The following is a 14,570-nucleotide window of genomic DNA, read 5'->3' as shown; positions in this document are numbered from 1 at the left end:
TAAAACCATGAATCAAACTCAGGCTTGGAAAGATGAGCCACAAATATCCAGCTCTTAATCGGAATTTCACACTATAGTTACATACTCATTTTACACAAGGTAGAAAATCCCCAAAATAGGAAGACCGAAGTATTTCAGGAGCCAATTCCAGTATATATGTACCTTGTTAATGCTTCTTCCTACATACTGAACGATTACAGCACTGTGTTTCTTAGCAAGCAAGATGGACAGCTTGCTTACCTGCTTCCTAGCGCATAGCATATACCACTATTAAAACCTGTAACAGTGAACAACCTAAGGTACAACCAAAACGGATTAACAAGTAATGTGAGAACCTTTTTTTTCCCCCCCTCAAATAAAAGAGCAGGATAATCTCTTCATAGACTGCTGTCCTTCATTTGGCTGTTACTCTTTTCTATTAAAAATACCTTCCTAAAGAAAAGTTTCAGAGATGTGCATTCACATTCTGTGGTGTGAAAAGCTTTACTTTAAATTAGAAACAGTATGAAGTTAAATGAGACTGCAGATTGTTTCCTTTTTTTTCCCTTCATATTCAAAGTGTAGGGAAAAAAAATTCTCAATTCAATGCATAAAATAACGTGAGTATCCCTTAAGACCCTCTTGCAAGTTTTACTGTGAATACAGACATAACCCATAGCGCACAACTTCTCATCTGAAGTGGCAATGCTGGGTTAAAAGCAGTCTGCCAGCGAAGCCTCTCACTCTTTTGTAAAGCATTTCTTTGAGAACATTCTGCACATTTTACAGCTGTTCCTCCACATTATACAATGAAGTGTAAGAAGAACTACAGCAGACTTTGGATTTGCAAATTGAAAAGCAGCAAAACTGTTGGCCAGTTAACAGTGCTTCATGCTTGGTTAGAAAATTTGCTAATTTAAACCAATTAGCCAAGTAAGTTTCACTTATCCTGGCTTTAACGACAGAATATTTAAAATACCAAGTTTTTCCCCTATGCCTATTTTAAGAACGTAGATATAGGCTAAACATTAAATATTTGTATATTCTTATAGTTGATTGTCTAAACTAAGTTTTTAGAGAGTAATCAACAGATAAAACATTTGCTGAGTAGCTTTAAAAATTGCAAATCCAAATAGTTGTACATGTTCCATGCCGAAAGTATGTCATGGATTATCCTGTTTATTTGGATCTTATTTAAAGAACACCCTATTGTCTCAAAATCATTTAACTGTGCAGACAGCTGGCCTATTCAAACAACATGTTTTATTAGAATTCCTCTGTCCTTCCTCCTCCATTCTTTCAGATGGGTACAACCACATACTGTGCTTTGCCTTAAGCATGTAAGCTCTTCAAGGCAGGGACCATCCATAATTCAATGCAACTAAAAAAGCCAACACAATGGGATCCAGATACTGTTTGAAACTCCTAGCATCTACTGTATGACAATTTCCTAGCTTGGACTGGCCTGATTTTTAAAAATCCTTAGGAAGCTTTCTCCCAGGCTGGGAGGTTGGTTTAAAGTTTGCTGAAAAAAAAAAAATTCAAGAGTTGCACACGTGTTTTAACTGTTTACATGGTAATGGCATTTAAGATAAAATACCATTTCCCTTTGAAACCTCACACAAACCAAGATTCACATTTTACAGGGAATCCCACTGAGCAAATAGAAATCCTCCATGCTTAAAGACACAACAGGACATGCATAATTTGAAGTCTATCCCTCAGTAAAGCAGTACAAAGTTTACATATCAATAACTGGCATTTTTATTTTTTGCTAGATACAATTTACTCTCATTTTAAGATGGCCAAGGGGGGGAAAGCAAATAACACTTGTATGAAGGCACTGGGCTTCAACTTATACTTTGCATCAAGCTGGATATTCTTTGTGGCAAAGCATGTAAGAAGGTGTGTGAAGATGCAAGAGCTTTCTGCTAGTTGAGGAACCTGAAGAAGTTTAGCATGAAAAACAGCATTGCTGTGCTTCTGTACACCATAGCAGATATTGAGCCACCCACTCCCCCCCCCCAAAAAAGTGTTACAAGGGCTTTTACTATGCAAAGCAGATCACAAGTACAAAACTAACAACTAGCTATTCCCAGTATTGTTCAAAGACCAGCTTAAACCAGCAGGCTCTACAACAGCATGCTCCATCCCCCTCACCTTATTTACAAAAGAAAGGCTGCTTGCTATACCAATTACCTCAGTAAAACACAGCTAAGGTTTCTGAAGAACTTACCGTTGATTTCGAAAGGGAACAAGCTGCCACTTTTGTTCAGCTTCTCAGATGAGTACTGAAATTAATCAGAAAAAAAAGTTTTAACTGTGTGAAGGAACATACACCTCAAGGAAACTGCATGCAGTTTTCGGTTTCCCTGTATGTGCATTTAGCAATGTCTTTAAAAGGACATGGTTTTGCTCGGTATCTTGAAGAAATTCCTGAACAGCTGATCTTTCTAAACAAAACCTCTGACATCTAACTATTTGTAAAGTTTTCTGATATATTGCTAAGCATCAAACTGTTTCAAGCGTTGCAACATTACCCCATGTGAATAAACTGCAAATTTAACCCTTAATGAAAAAGCTTTGATCCAATTCTCATTTCAGTGGAGAGGAAATTACAGTCTGACAATCAGCTTTCCATTTTCATTCTTAAGGGTAAAAAGCAAAACACTTCATCTTAAACCAAGAGACAGGAATAGCTTTATCTAAACTAAATATACAAGCTCCTAAGGGTCCCCAGAATGAACGTTGCCCAGTTCAGGCTTTTTTTTTTTAAACTATTTTTTACTAGTATTTTACATTTCCTTAAGAATCAGCATAGCAAAGTGTTTTCCTACTTCTTAAAGTACAAAATCCATTAAAAAAGTCTTTCCTATCCAAAACTCATTTTTTGCAGACTGACAGTTTTTGAAATCACAGTTTATTGGTGAAGGTTCACTAGTCAGAAACAATGCAAAAGCCATGCTTAAAACAAAGTTTGTGTGCAAAGGGCTTCAGAATTTATGATTAAGCTTCATCAGTAACATCTGCACAGTAAGACAAGTCTGTATGCAGAATGTCTTCCATTTTCTTAACTAATTTTACCTAGAAAAATATTACTACAAAGGCATTCTTAAACAGTCTACATTTTTCAGACAAAGAACAGAGCTTGCTATCCAGCCTCCTAAAGAGGAGTTATAAATAAATGGCTTAAGGCTCCATTAGAGCCCAAGGGCCATTATTTATTCCCCCAACACCACCTCAGGATGGAGAGGAAGATCGCTTTAAAAGAAAGCGACACACTTTATGTGAACATTGTTTTTTGTGTATAGCCAAAGAAGATAGCATTGTACATACGCTTCCTTTCCAGATACAAAGTCAATTTTTAAACAAACATCCTTGGGCTACAAAGCTTTTCTTTCTTGCTGTATAGCAACACACAGACTGCTAGTGACAACTTTATATCCTTGAGCCCCGCATGTAAGATACAAATGCTAAACTATGGTAAGACTCCCTTGGTGTTATTGTTTTAGACATAGGAAATCATGGAACAAATAATGGAACTGATGAAAGGATAGGACAGCAATCAGATTTTTAATCTTATTTTTTTATCAACATCTGCATATGAGACAAGCCCTTTATTTTTACTTTACATTTGCATCTGTAGATACATTTGTAACTTCTTTCTAAAAAAAAAAGGCTACTTCAAGTAAACCACAGAACCCCAAGTTTTAGTCTCCATCGGATTTGCAGTTAATTAGCCCTATTCAAACCATCTGAAGTTTGCAACTTGAAAGCAGAGGTAGCAGTCACTTTTACCAGTTTGCTTTTCATAACTGCAGTTGCCAGTTATATAGTATACACATTTAAAAAGCTAGTATCAATTGTTTACTCTAAACAGCTACTAAGGTATCACAGAGAACACAAGAGCACATTAAGATAGCAGTAACAGTTACATTTCAGCTGTCCCTGAAGGAGAAATAAACAGAGACTTAAAGATAAGGTTTTTCAGCAAATTCCTCCCTCTCCAATTTTCCCCAAATGAAAGGCAATACAACCTATTCAACTTTCAGATAGTAGCTAAGGAAAATATGTTTATAGAACAGAATTCTATGTCAAAAAGTCTTAAAGCTAATGTAACTTGAAGCACATGGAAAAGGGCAGTAAGAATGACTTAATCATAACATAATAATTAGGGATGTTTAAAAGGCCATTCATACAGGCTGAGGTCTTAGATGCTTAGAAGGAACAGAACCTCAAGGACAATCCCATGTGGCAATTATTAGATTGATATTTACTTTTTACAAATAGTTTCCAGCCAAATGCATCTTTAACAAGGTTCTCTTCACAAATGCCCAAGTTATTTGATTACCTGCACTTTAACTCCTAAAAAAGCCTTGTTCATCAGGTAGAGACTAAACTACATCTTTGACACCTGCAAAGCACTGAAAGCATTTTTTCAAAGGGGCAAGGAGCATGGAAAAAGTGGGATCACATACAGACTGTCTCTACTACACAGAATGACTGCAATGTTCTGTAATGCAGACAGCAACCCCATCCTTAGAGCTATTTCTGATCAGCTTCTAGTGAAGTCAGTGCTCAGTTCTGTGACAAAGCAGACATATTACAACTACAACTTGTTCTCTTAAGTGATCATTTATACAGAATCCTGTTAATTTAAAAGAAAGTGCTAATTCTTTAGAAATTCAGACCAAAAACCCTCACTTAGAATGTCATACATGACATCATATGCAGAAAAGAGACAGTAAGCTGCACTATTTCCAGTATAAAGTTCAAGGCACTGAAATAAGGGGTGACTAACGGGAGAATAAGTAAGGAATCTCCTTTATGATATATACTTGGCTTTCTATAACTGAAATTAAAAATACTTGGAAACACTATCTGGTAGTGTATTTTAATGATGTCTGGAAGTCCAAACTTGAGTAGACCATCAGGCTGTAAATTGTTTATAGGAGGAAGGATCTTTGTATCTATATGGCACATGGCAGAAGTCCCACTAGATATTACTGTAACAGGGCACTGAACCAGTTTATCAGCTCTCCTGGGTTGGCTATGCTCTACCCTCCTCCATTCATTCCCTTTGTGCTGTGATCTACCTGGAGCTTCCTGAATGAAGAGCTCTTTTTTTATGGTTATGCTCAAGAAGAGATTGCAATTGTTAAGAACCTTGACAGGGAGGTCTGCTACCCTCTGTGTGAAGGAAGTCTTCCTCAGAATAAGGACAAATTATTCAACAAGGTCATTTTCCTGAAGAGGAAACTCAAAAGGTCATGCACATCTATCTTCCAACTACTGCTTTTTGAATAGATGTTAAAAAACCCCACCAAGATCTGATGCCTCTTGAGAACTTTCTGGGGGTGGGAGCACAATTTAAGATAGAGACACACAAAATAATGAAACTACAAGTTTCACCTAAGGCTGGAATTGTTTGCTTCATGCACGAAAGTGTATCTATTTTGAAATGCTTATTCAAAAGTAGAACCTCTTGTGCATTTGGAGAGACTAAGCTCAAAAGGAAAGGAATTGCATCATATGACATTTAGGACAGTGCTGCAAGTTTCACTTGGCTTACTTAGTCTTAGCAGCTGCTGTTTCATTAAAATATTCACTTAAAAAGACACCTAGTCTTGAACTGAGTAAATGGAAGAGGCACACAAGGGAAACTCGTAATGAATTATAATTTACATCACTAATTTAAAAAAGTGTTCTTTGCTAGCAAAAACCCAGCTGTAACAAAAATAATTCTGGCTGTTCTTCTATATACACTCCAATCTACTACATTAAGAACTTCACAGCCTGTGCTATCGTCCTCATTATTCTCAGATTGACTTCTTGATCTTCCTATTTTTAAAATTAATTTCTTTAATTTCAAGGCATTTTCTCCAGTTTCCAAGTATATTTGAGTTCCTCCAATTTATCAGCATTCTTCGCAAATGGCAGGAAACCCAGTGTTTATTATTCAAGTACTAATCTAACCATCACCATACAAATGTGACTTTCATCATTTGAATAGGCCATGCCAGACCTCCATCTCTACCAAATATCCTCCAAGTATGACTGGATAGGAAGTAGGGAGAAGCATTTGACCTTTTCTCAGAATGTGAAGTAGTGATTAAGTCAAGTCACATCTTAGACTCAGCCCTCAAGTATTTCAGCTAGTGGCTTTCCATCCAAAGAAGTCAGCCCATTTTAAGTCTTTCAATACAAGTCAGCTTCCTAAAAAAACCTAAAAATAATGAAAACCCATATGCACAGAACGAGTTTATAGCAGAGCTTCCTCCTTCCACAAACGCTTGTCTGGAGATGCTCACATTTCCTTCTTAATACCTCACCTTGAAGTGTTACATCTCACACAATGTTATTTCACAAACCAATACTAGCTTCTACACGAATACCAAAAAAGTACAAGCTTAGCCAGAACATACAGAAAACCCCTCAAGACTCTTGAGACTCAAGAGATCTATGTTCAAGGAAATAGAGACCAACTATTTGATTTAATGACGCTGTCAACTCATGAAAGCCGTAATATGCTCGCAGAACATCTCACTGTTGTGAGGTAGAGTCAACCAACCAGCAATACTATTCTACCTTGTAAGCTACACTGTCCACTTGAGACAAAAGTTTGGAACAACATTCCTGCTTCTACAGCAGGAAACCCAATCATTTGGGGTTTTTTAAGGCAGGTACAGCGCAAGACTGTACAACACAACTGAGCATGCACTCGCCAAATGAATTACACCAGCTTGGAAAATCAGCATGTCACTTAACAGAATAGCAAAAGCAGCTACAACCAGTATTTTACACAACATACTTGGGCAACAGGTAAAGAAGGGTATTTGGTCATCATACAGCTTACAGAAATGAAAAAGCATACTATGTCCTATACATGTCTTTATGCCCAGCTTGGCTAACTGGAAGGTAAATAGCTTTGAAAGAGCTATTCTTTCTTTCATAACCCTCACTTATGAGCTGTATTACAGAACAGGTTTTCCCCAGCTATTTTACCTACTTATGCCAACACAAGCATAGATGCACTGTGAAAGGTATCATGAAACCTGTAAGGGTTAACATTAATCCAGGCAAGAAAGGTTAGTCTTAATCCTCAATCAGCTCACAAGACAATTCACCACATGGTCCCACAGAACTTTGTGCCAGCACAAGTAATGAAAGGTGCAGGCAAGACCATTTCAGAATTGTTCTAAACTGCTGTTGCTATTAGAAGAAACTACAGCATTAACCTGAACTTCTTGCCAAAAAGTCTAAGTGTGCTAGAGCTGATTCAATACCCGCACTAGAAGTCTTTTTCCCTTATTAAAATTTAGCAGTTGTCTTTACTAGCGGAAAATGTGTACTTTATTATCTTAGGTTCATGTTTTAGTCAAGAAGCCATCATTTGCTCCCATGAATCCTTTTTAGTAGGGAGCAACCTAGTTGCACACTTTTATTCACACTTGCTTCTCCATTTCCACACCTCGCTCTGCAATTTCTACACTTTTTCAAGTTGCCATTGTGTACAAACAGAACCTGTTGCTGGCCTCAGAACCCATTTTCTGCAAGAACTAAAGCATTTATAAAACCAATTGATAAGATTAAAGGAGGAGAGGAGCAGGAGAGGTGCGAGGACAAAGCCACTGATGAGAAATCATGTGCCATTTTCCACTTCACTCATTCTTTTTCATGCTTTATTTTAAGTACAGATAAGGACAGGAATAAAAAACAACCAACCTACAACACATTACAGCATGCCACCACACTCCCGTTTAGACTACACACAGTGTAAAAGCAATAATACACCCACCCTTCTCTGCCCTTACAAGTCTCTGGTCCAAAACCTACAGTGACTATCAGTAAAAGGACAGCTCAGTTTCCTAATTTATGCAGACTTCAGCGTCTCAAAAACTAGAAATTACAAGATGTCACTACAGGTTGAGAGGCAAGCACTGCTACTGGTTACAGGTCATCATCAGCTCACGTCTAGGCCCAGAGTTTAATTACAAGTGATGAATTCGTCAGTTCACCAATACAGCAGATTCCCCTATAAACTGCGTATCCCAAGTGCTTCACCAAGCTAGCTGAAATAAATGCAAGCTCAGTAAGCACTTCTAAGACAGTTAACATCATTCCAAGACCTTATATATGCCCTTCAAGAAAAGCACATATTTAAGGTGAAGATAGTAAAAGTCAGTCAGTCATTAGAAGAACTCTAAATGCACCTGTTACAGTTTTTAAAATAAAACCATTTGATTAATGTCTACTATTAGACATTCTTAGTGGACAAAGTATTGGACAAAGGGCCAAGCACTTCACATACAATAACTGCCCATGCTTGTGCACAAACTCCACTGCATTCAGGATATCCTTCACTTGGTTTGGGCTTGTGGAGTTAATAAGGAAGCAGTTCAGCTACTTAAGTACAAGTTATAACAGAGGTAGGATCTTACTGCTAAAGTAACTGAACATGCTTCAGGTTCAATGCTTACATTATTTACTACTTAAAAAAATAACAGAACTAGAGTTGAACAATACTTTGACATTTAGTAAAATTATTTTTTTTTGGTCTCCCATTGGTACATTATCTATGGGAGGGTGCCATTGCAATTAAAGTCAGTGAAACAAGGCTAGTACGTTACATGAAGAAGATGGTCTCAGGGTTATCAGGTGGGCACCCAAAATTGACATGAGACTATTCCGAATTACCCACTCTGAGTAGATAATCTCATTTCACAAGTGAGATGTGAGAATAGATTCCTTAGTGTCTGAATAGCATGCTTGAACCACACCACAGACCCACAGATCAAACCAGCAGAAAGTAACCCAGTAAATATTACAAAACTTTTCAGAGCACCAGGCATCTGACACACTGATAAAGCAAGGACCTACTAGCAACAACTAACAGTTTGGTAGTCAGTAACCTGAATTTCAGTTCAACTGTATTTACCTGATGACATGTTCTCCTTCTGCCCAGTGCTGATAGTCACCTACACGGTGGTCACTGACTTTTGTACGCAAATACTGTTGTTCAGATATCAAGCACTTGGCTATATTAAGCGAAGAAAACTTCACCACATACCAGTACTTGTGGTTTTTGTTAGGGAAAAAGGAATTGTGAGAAGTCTTGAGAATTCTTTTTGGTCATTGGAACAATTTATTTTAAGAGAACAGGCTTTCTGCTAATTATTTAAAATGAAGCTGTAAGATTAAAAAGATTATTAAAATAAGAAAGCATCACTTCAAGAAGGACCATACACTGAAGTTTCACTTTTTCCCTTACAACTCTCATCTACCTTGTAAACCAGTCCTAACTTAAATGGCTGAATTCTGGCTGATATACATTCTTGAATTTGTTATGTAGTTCTGCGTTACTTTTAACCTACTTTGCATTTCACATTTACATGTTATTTTGGTAGATCCTTACCAGATTTATATTGTATGTTTTACACCTCAGATCATCCAAGCTCTGGTTCTGCAGCTTTTCTGTTATTAGTGTTACCATGGTAGTTGTTCCTTTTCCACTGCTCACACGGAAGTGTTGGAGGCTCTTCAGTCTCTTGTTTCAATACTCAGGAGCCATTTCTGTTTTGGTTTAAAGTCTTGAGATTTATGCTGCCATCTTATTGCCAAAGTTTATTTCCAAATGCTGTCAGTGTATCATGTCTGATTTTCTGTAAAATTGGAGCAGAAAAAGTAAAGAGTCAGAAAAATTCTTATGTACATCATAATTAGTGTTGTAATAACAGGACTGATGTTTGGACTGTTCATTCGTGCAAGTATACCACTCTGTGACCAATGTTATTGCCTGGCATTTCAGATTACATGCCTATTCAGGAAAGAACACTCCTATTGAGATTTCATTAATTACAACTTCAGAAGGGAGACGAGACTCATACATAGTAAAGATCAGGATATTATCTGGCCATTTCCTACTATTAAACTGATTCTACCTAGGATTTTTATCCAAGGCAGTAGGAACAACTTCAGCTTTCCCTCATTTAAACTACTACTGAAGTCTTAGCCAGGTATACTACAGCAGCATATGAAACACACAGATATCTACCATACTGTTCTGTACATTTAACATGTTTTGCCATTTTAAGACATTCTACCATATTGTTTCATGGCTAAACACTCCTTAAAAAGAAGGGTGGAGCAGCAGGTAGCTCATATGCTATATCCACTTCCCAAACCCTCAGCTACTTTTAATATATTCCCTGTGTTTTTGTTTTGTTTAAAGGTTATGTAATTGCTACCTGTCAGCAAACACCAGATCTTAAACTTGTAAGCAGGACAGATTACCATACACATAAAAGCACCACTGACAAAAGCTTAGATATCTTTATTTAGTGAGCAGTCATTTAAATCAAAAGCACTAGGTTCATCGGCTGCCTCTTTCTATCCTAAGCATCCTCTACATTAATTTCTTCCCCTCTCTCTCCGCCCTCAGCATCAGTAACCCTTAACTACTGCAATATCATTCCTCACTGTCTTCCAAAAGTCTTTTATTAGCTGGTTATTTTTACCATAGCAAATGAACCTCTATTTTCCTCAACTCGACAACTGGAAGAATGAGGTGAAGAAGAGCCAGAACAAAGCCACAGGACTTCAGCTTCTTCATTTTCCTTCTTCTATCATGAAGTCTTTCAGGCTCACCACAGTTCTCAAATTCACTTCCAGTTTTCAAAACCAACTCTACATTAGTATTAATTGTAATTTCTTCACACTATCTTCAATGAACTCCTCTTCCCATAACTTTGCCTTACTATGTTAACAAAAACATCCTTCCTGAACTCATGCTGATGATCCATTAGTGACATGCATTAACCATTCCTATTTATGATTTAAGTTGGTTGAGCATATTCAGTGACTGCTTATGAAATTAAAAAAAAAATTAAAGGAAGAGATCCACACACAGATATTTCCAGATTTAAACAAAAGCAACATGTGGAAGGAATGCTGCTGCTGCTAGGACCAGAAGTTTACTTCCATTTGCTAGGTTTTAAAACCTACAGAAAAAAAAGGTAGTAGAAAATAACAACTTTAAATGTTTCCATAAAATATTGCCTCTTTTCCACACTACTACTTATCAGCTGTTTAAGTAACCAGTAGTAGCAAGAAAAAGTCACTTGAGTCCATGACCCAAGTTAAACCCATCTAAAACTAAGATATTAGTAGTATTAATGGTAATGTTAGATTATCTTTTAAACCTGCTGCCTTCAAGTACATCCTCAAGTATGATTTTCATATGCTAACCATACACTGCTTCACCTTCACACAAGTCTGCTACATAACAGCCTCCCTTAGCCTGAGAGCTGCCCCACAATCATGATTTCTGCCCATCTTTTGGCCTCATTCTCATATCTACTTTTATTTGCTATACAATACAATGCTTACAAGTGCTCCTCAACCATAAACAATGCTACCCAGGTATCTGGAGATTCCACCCGTCTATTTTTACTGAATGTGTTCTATCTTTCAGGAAAGCACCCAACAACTTGAAATATATACCACATCTTGTCCTGAAATTACACCAAGTCAAATATCAAAAACACTCAAGTTCATACACTCACCAGGAAGTTGCATGAACCCTTTTCAATGTAAGTATCTATCAAAGCAAAGTGCAGTTCATGAAATGCCATGCAAGTTTAAAGGCAAGTGTGTGAACAGAGCAGTATTTAGAGTAGCACGATCAAACATTGTAATGCGCCTTTTAAACCTGATGAAGTTTAAACTACATCTAGAAATCCAGAACAGAAGTCAAAAGAAAGGCTGACTAGGGTCAGAAATTGTCTATATAGACTGAAAATATCCTGAAGCTTAGGAGCTTAGTAACTGGCACAAAGACTTTCAGATTCATTTTAAGGATTAAGATTTCTACAGTTAAGAGGCCACTATTAAGAATTAGCTGAAAAGTTCAGCAGGTATTTACACTTTTCTGCTTGGAAGGGCCATATAAGAATTTGTGGGTTTTTTCCCCCTCAAGGAAAAAAAGCAAATCAAATAAAACTACCAAAGACAGGGGAGGAACAAGTTTTTGATCTGTAATCAGTTAACTATAATGTAGTTATATTTTGCTTAATTCTTCTAATCTTCAAATGTTTCACTGAAATTTTAAGTCCACATAATACAAGCCAGAATAAGGAGAGACTAGACAGAAGGATATTAGTCTTTAGTTAATGAACCGATACATTCAGTCGCATGAAAGGATAAAGGGGAGGCAAATGAAATCACAGAAGCTGAATTGTACAGTTATCCACATTCTTAAATCCTACCAGCTACTGAAAGTAATACTTGAGAGTTGCAACCATTCAGGCCCTTTCTGACAGTGTGAAACCCAATCAGCTCTGAAACACAAGCAAAGTGGAAATTCCCCCCAAAAGTTTCTCATTTTAACAACTCGTACTTAACCAACAACACTTTTTCAAATGAGACACGCTCCATTGAGAAAGATTTTTTTTAAAGAATGTATAAGAGCTACATGGGACAGGGGTGAAAAAGTGGTGTTAGCCAGACAAGTCTTCATGTATCAGCTCCCAGTTTGTACTGCTCCCTTCCATCAGCAAATTCCATTTCTCAATACCAAGTGCAAACCCTAGGAGCAGGGGTTTTAGTTCAGAACAGAAGCATGCTTTTGAAGTGAATTCCCCCCTCATCCTCCATTAACGTGCTTTATCTCACATTATGGACCACTCTCACTCAGAAGTAATCCACTCTGAAACAAAGCCAGAAGGTGCTAATGCTAGTCCAAAGCAAGCCACCAGGCTAGGCATATGCTGTGGACATCAGTACTAACTGTTTATGCTACAAATGTGTTCCTACTGGGCAGTCCTCCTTGTTAATGAAGACAATGAAAGCTTAAGTGGAAAAAAAAAAAGTGTTACCATCATCACATTCCTACCAATGAAAGAAAGCCCTTCTAGGTTGCAGTTTGATATCCTTCAGCTGCCACCACAACCGCCAAAACATTTTCTTCTCTGGCTATTTGTTGCCCACAACAGTATGCCAGCACAAGTGTTTTTGCTACTACGCAGAGAACTGCATCAAGGAATTTTTATAGTTGGATAGAAACAAAACACTTCCTTTTGTTTCTGGGAAACAACCAAGGTTGTTTTCCAGCTGGATCAGTTCCCCAGTCTGGTTTGCCACAAACTGGACACAAATGTTTGTGTGGACACACTGTGGGATGCTGACACTGCTTATTGAGGTACCTGTCCAAGTACAGTGTCAAAGGGGGGAAAAAAAAAAGAAAAGAAAAAAGCCACACAAGAAAGCCAGTTGACATTAGCGTTTCCCACACTGCACCAGGCAGATTCTCCTATAGTTAAGAATCAGATGCCCCCTTCCAAAGCATGGTTGGAACATGTTTTGCTCCTGTTTTCCTTTTGCAATTCATACTCCTTTGACTAGTCAAACTCACCAGCTTAAAGTGATCTGAAATCACCCCTGCAGCCTCAGCACCTTAACTCAAAGTGACTTAAGTCCTGCTTCACTCTAGTTGAACAATTTATACTCTATCAGAATTGCTTCCCTCATCTTTACTAATTAATATTGCCTGTTAGGAGACAAGAGATTCTTAAGAGTCACTCTAGCTTCACTATGATGTTGTCATTTTAAAACTTCCACCAATATATATTTTTCAAGCCTAACAAGCTTTTGGCCCTTAATATCTCCTAGAAGGAAGTTCCTTACACTACAGAAAACTCCTCATGTTATTTTCACACTTTGGGTTTGGGGGTTTTTTTGGTTTCTTTCAAGATCCTCTACTGTGGTATGTATTTAACATACCCACAGAGATAGTAAGCTGTTTATTTTATGTACTTTGTCCACCATGCTCTCTTTCCAGAGCTAGTTATAGGCAGCTAACTTTCTTTTTCAGTCTCTCCTTATCATGCCCCTTATGTTTATCAGGCTGAATCCTTCTCAAACTGCTCAGCACTTCAAACTAATTGGATTTTCAGTAATAGGAACTGTTTGACCATCCTTGTTAGGGGAACGTGGATCCTGCTGAATTTACCATTCTTCAGCTGCCTCACAGCAGAGATCTTAGCACAATCAAGTTCTGCCTACCGTTGCAAGTACATGCCCTGCTTTCTATACAACCTGTAAGCATACCCCAAAGATACACACCTCTGCTGTCACCAAGTCTCTACAGGTAGCAGCTGAGCCAGGCATGCAAGTTCAAACACTAAGATACTCCAAGCCTTGAGGTAATAATAATAATAGCCCTCGGAGCTCCAAGTTGGATGAAGTCCTACAAGATTATGGCCATCTTTCCCTTAGCACACCATGCTTTATAGAGCCTGGTTGGGTAGAAGAGTGAGAAAGCTGAGCCATCCAAGACAAACACACATGACAAAAGATGTTAGTCTCTGCCCTGGGAGAGACTCAGTCTTACTGGGATCTCCTTAAGCTAGAGGGGTAGAGGTGAGAGGTGGGGGCAAGAGAATCTATTTTTATTGCTGAAAGGTAGACTAATGAAAAGGAATAAAATAAATGGAACAAAAAAAAAAAATCAAACTCCAAATGCAAGCCAAAGCTAACATTCCTCACAGTTGGAGAACGAACTGTGATGGAATCAGTATCACCATTATCTCCGA

At 37.8% G+C, this 14,570-nt stretch overlaps 1 protein-coding gene across 3 annotated transcripts in view; it reads right to left on the bottom strand.

Moving 5' to 3' along the window:
• FAM53A (family with sequence similarity 53 member A) overlaps nucleotides 1-14,570 on the bottom strand; it is a 73,317-nt gene that overhangs the window by 41,154 nt on the left and 17,593 nt on the right. For all 3 annotated transcript variants that reach the window (XM_069795608.1, XM_069795627.1, XM_069795618.1), the window contains exons 2-3: nucleotides 9,395-9,641; nucleotides 2,216-2,270 (exon numbers count right to left, since the gene is read on the bottom strand). In XM_069795608.1, the coding sequence (XP_069651709.1) occupies nucleotides 2,216-2,270; nucleotides 9,395-9,472 (133 nt within the window). In that variant the 5' untranslated portion in view covers nucleotides 9,473-9,641. The remainder of the gene's footprint in view (nucleotides 1-2,215; nucleotides 2,271-9,394; nucleotides 9,642-14,570) is intronic.

This window comes from Haliaeetus albicilla, chromosome 1, assembly GCF_947461875.1.
Source record: "Haliaeetus albicilla chromosome 1, bHalAlb1.1, whole genome shotgun sequence".
NCBI lineage: Eukaryota > Metazoa > Chordata > Aves > Accipitriformes > Accipitridae > Haliaeetus > Haliaeetus albicilla.
Note: the sequence above shows the minus strand (reverse complement) of the source record. Positions and strands in the feature narration are given on the sequence as shown.